This window comes from Monopterus albus, unplaced genomic scaffold (genome assembly GCF_001952655.1).
Source record: "Monopterus albus unplaced genomic scaffold, M_albus_1.0 scaffold495.1, whole genome shotgun sequence".
Classification (NCBI taxonomy): domain Eukaryota; kingdom Metazoa; phylum Chordata; class Actinopteri; order Synbranchiformes; family Synbranchidae; genus Monopterus; species Monopterus albus.
Window position 1 is genome coordinate 76,869 of NW_018128375.1, and position 6,935 is coordinate 83,803.

The 6,935-nt window shown below is 41.2% G+C and overlaps 2 protein-coding genes across 3 annotated transcripts in view; one reads left to right on the top strand and one right to left on the bottom strand.

The window, feature by feature from the left end:
- Positions 1-2,997, top strand: part of LOC109952776 (uncharacterized) — a 12,474-nt gene extending 9,477 nt beyond the window's left edge. For both annotated transcript variants that reach the window (XM_020588019.1, XM_020588021.1), the window contains exon 10: positions 793-2,997. In XM_020588019.1, the coding sequence (XP_020443675.1) occupies positions 793-1,040 (248 nt within the window). In that variant the 3' untranslated portion in view covers positions 1,041-2,997. The remainder of the gene's footprint in view (positions 1-792) is intronic.
- Positions 2,998-3,539: 542 nt separating this feature from the next.
- The window catches only part of fer1l6 (fer-1 like family member 6), a 28,315-nt gene continuing 24,919 nt past the window's right edge, over positions 3,540-6,935 (bottom strand). The window contains 7 exon segments of the mRNA XM_020588008.1: positions 3,540-4,030; positions 4,555-4,655; positions 4,750-4,907; positions 4,988-5,108; positions 5,282-5,402; positions 5,588-5,686; positions 5,804-5,892. Coding sequence (XP_020443664.1) covers positions 3,850-4,030; positions 4,555-4,655; positions 4,750-4,907; positions 4,988-5,108; positions 5,282-5,402; positions 5,588-5,686; positions 5,804-5,892 — 870 coding nt within the window. The 3' untranslated portion in view covers positions 3,540-3,849.

The following is a 6,935-nucleotide window of genomic DNA, read 5'->3' on the forward strand; positions in this document are numbered from 1 at the left end:
AAATATTAACACTGATTTTCTCAGGTGTTCAAATACTTATGTTCAGCAGTGCAAGACAAATAAATTCTTTAAAAATCATACAATGTGATTTTTTAAATTTTTTTTTTAATTCTGTCTCTCAGAGTGGGAATGCACCTACAATGTGAATTTCAGACCCCTCCATGATTTCTAAGTGGGAGAACTTGCAAAATCACAGGGTGTTCAAATACTTCTGTTCCTCACTGTAAGTGTAATTTATTCGGGGGGGGATGACGCACAGAAAATGATAAAGGCAGAAATTAATTTTATAATCAACAGCTGGACACAGATTTGACCTAATCCAGGCACCTAATGGAGTTTGTAAAATTTGATTGCATAAAATTGTAGTTCAGTATATGACAGATTAAGTTAAATCAGTTTAAAAAGCAGCAGGCCATTTGTGCTTAAAAGAACACACGCAGTGCTAATTAAAATAGAATTTAGTTTTATTTTATATAACCCTGTAGAAGAATTTCCTGTGGGAAACCCTATAAATGTCTGTCTGATGGTATGGCTGTAAACCGTATTGATGTATTAAAAGCCTTAAATGGCATCACAGAATAATTTTTATTTTTGTGCAGCGTTTGCTGGGTCAAATTGTAGAATTTTTTTTTTTCTTCCTTTACCTTTTGGGTATAATTATAGGTTATTTAAACTGAGTTGATGTAAATAGATTTTTTTTTTAAATCCCCCACAGGAATGTGACGGTCTTCAGACAGTGCATTTATCACTTAATACCTTTTCTAACCAGTAAATCGTTGTCCTGTGTTTCAGCATCCAGCTCCAGGCAGAGCTCCACGCTGGCTCAGTCTAGTGGCTTCCTCCAAAATATGAAGTCGGCAGCAAACAAGGGCTCTGCCAGTCTCCCCTACATAACCCCCACCTCTTCCTCTTCTCTGCTGCTGAGAGGCCCCAACATGGCTGCACATCAGCGCACTGTGACATCCTCCTCCTCATCCTATCCCCAGGTCAGCTTATCACTGCATAGCAGTTGTTTGGCAGAGACAGGTACCTTACAGTGAACTGTCTGAAATCAGAGCCATGCACAGCGATTTTAAGACTGAGAGTGAAGAATGAAAACTAACGGAACATTTAAGAGCATATGAAACACTAAACAAAAGCATGAAAGACTGACAAATGTACAGATGAACTGACTTTTAATGTCTTATTCAACAAGTAAACCAGTATCCTCCCCCAAACCCAAACAGAATAAAATGTATCGGTCACCAGGATCAATGTCAGCAGCCAGCAATCTTCCTCACACTGTTCTAACATTTAGAATCTTTTAAAAGCTAATTCTTCTACACACAGGAAGCAAATGATTTAAATTTAGTACTTTGGCGATATATATGTAGAAATATTTTTAAAACACCCATTGATTTTAAGTTGACTTTATCTCTCCTGTATGTTTAAAGTTGATGTATTTTAAAGTACATTTGGTTTGATTTGAATGAAATGTAGTGTCACAGGGACAGTGTGTCTTTATGTTCTTTAGAATGCATGTTTTTGTTGTGGAATTGAACACACCTATTTATCAAGGCAACTAGCAAGAAGAAGATTCTGTTGTTTGGGCAGCTCTGAGAATAAACAGGAGACACAAGCCTGACATCTTGTTTGATGATAGTAAATGCAGCTGAGACTGTGTTGAACACAGAATATGCAGATAAAGTTGAGGTAAAAGGATAGGATTGGGTCAATGTCTTAAATACAGGGCTGGTGATCCTGCAGAAACCAGGATGAGGAAGCTCGATATTGGAAGTAGACAACCATCTCAATGGTCGCTGTCCTTCAGAAGTCACACAGATGTTAATTCTGGTTTTATTTATTGCAGCATCCAACTTCTTTTTAGTTGTAACTTTCTTGAATATGGTGTTACCCGCCCAGATCGGTGGACCTGAACTGTAGTTGGTGACCTCTGGTTCATGGCTAAACTGCTTTAGTCCTGGCTTGTAGCCGGTCAGGGCTTTTCTGGTAGGGAGAAGTGACGAGGAGGCCAGCTAACTCTGTTCAAAACACAGAATTTATTCTGTCTTGGTAACATGAACACTGCATGTGGCTTTGGTGGCCAGTTAACTGCATTACAATCCTGTCTATACACTTAGAGCTGACTACTGTTGGTATTTTCCCCACTTGTAGCTGCATGTAAAAGGAGCCTGTTCCATATGGTAGGCTTCTCAGTTTCATAGTGCACATACTGCATGCAGACAGCAACTTCTATGAGGCCATACATCTTATAGAGGAAGGCCTGGCCTATAACAATGGCCTCTGATAACACAAGCTGCTGTGGGAACCTTCCCTACCATAGCTCTCTAGATTTAGCAATCAAAACAGAGTAGTAACGGCTTCCTCCAATTGCAAGGCTCGCGCATTGAGTGCAAGGGCAGAGTGTGCACAAATAGGCAGTTAGGTTGATGGGCAGGTAGGCCGAGTAAAATTATTGGTCAGGTGTTTCTCAGCCCTGCTGCTGCCACAGGTGTATAATGTATTAACTGCCATCGGGATGAAAAGAGTATTTCAAGATATGTAACAAAAAATGCTTCTGAAAAGATTCGCCAGCCCTACCTTTAAGGAAACACACAATTCTACTGTACTTTGAAAGTTATTGGTGCTGTCTTCATTCCCCCTCTTCGTTCTGGATTTAACACAGTTCTTGGTTCTCAGTTTGTGTAAAAATGTATGTTATGCTTCAGCAGCTGTTCTGTCTTTGTGCTGTAAGCATGTCTGTTTAGCTTCAGTTTGTGCCCTTCATGTATTGCTGGGGCTAATGCCTATTGCCACTGTTTTGCCAAAACTGCGCTCGCCAGCCACTTTATTAGGCACACCTATACAATTTATATTCAATTCAATGCAACAGTTCTGCGTTAACATCTGTTTATGAAGCTCAATGTTTTTCTGGTGAAATTGTCTTAATGTAGTCCAGTACAACACCACCTTTAACTCTGACCTCAATAATAAACATATAATTGAATTTATACATTTGACAATTTCACCAAAACTGAAACATTTTAAGCTTTATAAACACAAATGTTAAGGTGGAAGTGTTACATTGAAGTGCATACAGTTGTACCTAATAAAGTGGCTGAGTGTATACATCTATAACAGTAAATCCTTTAAGACTTTTGGGGGTGTACAAACCAGATTTTGAGCACTACTCGGTTTGAAATTCAGCATTTAACAGAGCGTGCAGGCACAGATTTGTAACAGCAGCATCAGATTTGAGAACATAATCTGCATGCTCTTGTTTCTCAGTCTGTGCGCTCAGATTTGTCCACTGGGGATTTCGTCAAAGTCCGTCTCTGCCAAAACCTGTGAAAGTGCACAAAACAGGTTGCTATTAACTTTGCAAATCAAATTTTCAGAGCCCACAGGCACTGATTTGTAGGAGCACAGACAGTCAAGTGAGGGAGGACAGAAGTGTGAGCATAACAGATGATTTCTGCCCTGACAAATCTGTACCTGTGTGCTCTCAAGTTCTAATTTGCAAACTATATAGTGCTTGAAATTTGTTGCGCTTTTCAAAATTTTTAGCACCAACAGACCTTCACACCGTGAAATTGGAGGGCACAGACAAGTGCCAGGATTATGCTCTCAATTCTGATGTTGCTCTTACAAATCTGTGCCTGTGCGCTTGTAAATGCTGAATTACAAAGTGGGCAGTCAAATGTTTTAGGGTGGATTTACTTCCATAGTAGCCAGCTTGGAGAGTACACTGAATTTTAGTGATGAGTAACTTCTGATATTTTGTCTAGATTGATAGGCTTGTAAATGAAAAGACCAAAATCTAACGTGCTAGTCAGTTTTTCAGTGGCTCTAAGCCCCAAACCCATTAACTTATCCATTGACTATCTTCTGAGAGATGGCTGCTGGAAGCGTGTAGAATAGCAGGGCCAGGAACAGTGCTGTGATGAGCAGAATCAGGGCGATGATGATGTACTTCTTGTAGTTCCGCCATATTAGGTGGAAGAAGCATTTGAACGGATTGACAAACCATGAGAAGGAGGTGTCTGGACGACTGGAGAGGGAGACAAAGAAAAGACAATTACGTAGTTTTTCAGGAGTCCAGTGCTAAGCAAGCCATACGGCCGCCCACTCTCAGCCTGATTCTGTCAGAGGTTTTTTCCATTAATGTCGCCAAGTGCTTGCTTAAGGGGATTTGTTCAGGTTTTCTCCTTAGTACAGCAAGGTCTTGACCTACAAAGTGCCTTAAGATGATTCTTGTTGTGATTTGGTGCTATATAAATAAAACTGAATCAAACAAGTCCGGCTGCTGCTTTTTATATTTAAAGGAATAGTTTGACACATTTTTTTGCCAGCAGTTTGATGACATGCTCGATACCACTGTGTTGCAGTTGGTTAGCAAAAAGACTGGTAACCGGGAAACAGCTTGTCTAGCTCTGTCTGGAGGTAAGGAAATTTGTACAACAGCACCTCTAAAGACCACCATGTCACACACTCAATATTTTGTTTGTTCAATCCATACAACAATTGAATAAAAATGGTTTTGGTCACCACACCAGGTTGCCGGGCTGCACTTACTTTGGTTTTGGCAGAGGCTCTGGCTCCTTGCGGGCTCGGCCAACAGGACTTTTCTCTGCCTCCTCAACCGTCACAAGATGGAACTCTGCCTCCACTTTCCCCTGATGGATTCAAAGCACATCGCATACATGTCAATCAAACCTTGTAAAAACCAGTATCTCACAAGCGTTTGACAATCTATGTACGTTTATGTACCGTCAGCTCTCCAGATTTGACGAAGGGCCACCAGCCACGTGATCTCTTCTGCTGGAAGATGGAGATTCTGTCTGTGCTGTCTATCATCATGTCCATCTTGCATGACTTGGCCGTCTTTGCCCCTCGAGGGAAACCATGGAGGTCTAACTCCACTGCGCCTACATGTACACACACTCTTAATCAGTCAGATATACAAATAAAGGGACACAGATACGCATGGAGAAGCAGTAGTACACACCTAGAAAGTCGTCAGAGGAGAGCGTCTCAAAGTCCCAAACCTGCAGAATGAGGATGGCAGGAAGTTTCTGCTCTGTTTTATCCAGAGAGAAAATACTCTCTTTCTTCTTCACCACAATTACCTGTGATAGAGAGGGGGTATGAGCAGGTCTGTCACATCTATTATCTACTAGAGGCAAAGACCCATAGGTGGTTCATCCACAAAATGTAGAATAATAGGAAGTTGTTGTTGAGCTGCTGGGGATTCTGGACCATTCTCACATGAGGGAGTTTGAAACTGTCTTTCTGTCAGTACCTTCTCAGCAGGCATGTAGTTGAAGGGAAAGACAAAGCGCCAGTTGAAGTTCCCTTCTCCAGTCAGTGAGTTGTAGTGGACATCAGTCTCTTGTCGGTCATCCTCCAAACCTTTCAACCAGCTACAGAGAGTGACAGCAGCAATGTTCACAGGTGATATTTTACACATATAATATGGCATTATGACAATTTAAAACCATCCCTCAAATCAAAAGGTCGGTTTTTCAGTGTCTAGTTATTGTAATTAGTAAACTATGATTTTGACAATATCTGCACTTTGAACAAACAGGGAGCTGCTTGTTATTACCCCTTGATGTAGATATCACTAGACTGCTGACCAGTCAAGAAATTGGTGTCCTCCAAAATCACATCCTCCGTGTTCCAGATGATGATACGCAGCTCATACCTGACCACACATTTGAGTGTTAGTTGCACTTTTCAGAAAGAAATAATGTTTTATCAAGACTGTGAAGATCTGCCAGCAGGCGTTGCTGTCAGGTATTGAAATACAGACAGCTCTCACCCTTTTGGTTTTCGAGGTGAAATGTCCACTGGGGGCCCTGGAAGAGGCAAGTCCATGGGAAATATGTCGACCCACATCTGGAGCTGACCCTACACACACACAGGAGAACAAACAAGAACTGTCTTTTGTCTTATATTGGCAGTTTGTTTTCCTTTTTCAAAGAATGCATTGATGTTATGTTCACGATACCACTCCCCTGATCCACAGTGCGGTGACACTAATCTACCACAGCTGCTTTAAATAGGTAGATAAGTGATACAGTGACAAAAACACATTGTGAAAAGCCATCAGTATTGAAGACCACGAGTGAATTTTAGCACAAAAGCAACATACTAAAAGTGTATTTGGTGGTGTAAACGAGCACCATCAGGAACGATTAGATGTTTAGTATGAGCCTCTGGCCTTCAGCATATATACAGTGGGTACAGAAAGTATTCAGACCCCCTTAAATTTTTCACTCTTTGTTATATTGCAGCCATATGCTAAAATCATTTGTTCATTTTTTTCCTCATTAATGTACACACAGCACCCCATATTGACAGAAAAACACAGATTTTTTGACATTTTTGCAGATTTATTAAAAAAGAAAAACTGAAATATCACATGGTCATAAGTATTCAGACCCTTTGCTGTGACACTCATATATTTAACTTAGGTACTGTCCATTTCTTCTGATCATCCCTGAGATGGTTCTACACCTTCATTTGAGTCCAGCTGTGTTTGATTATACTGATTGGACGTGATTAGGAAAGCCACACACCTGTCTATACAAGACCCTACAGCTCACAGTGCATGTCAAAGCAAATGAGAATCATGAGGTCAAAGGAACTGCCTGAAGAGCTCAGAGACAGAATTGTGGCAAGGCACAGATCTGGCCAAGGTTACAAAAATATTTCTGCTGCACTTAAGGTTCCTAAGAGCACAGGGGCCTCCATAATCCTTAAATGGAAGACGTTTGGGACGACCAGAACCCTTCCTAGAGCTGGCCGTCCGACCAAACTGAGCTATCGGGGGAGAAGAGCCTTGGTGAGAGAGGTACAGAAGAACCCAAAGATGACTGTGGCTGAGCTCCAGAGATACAGTCAGGAGATGAGAGAAAGTTGTAGAAAGTCAACCATCACTGCAGCCCCCC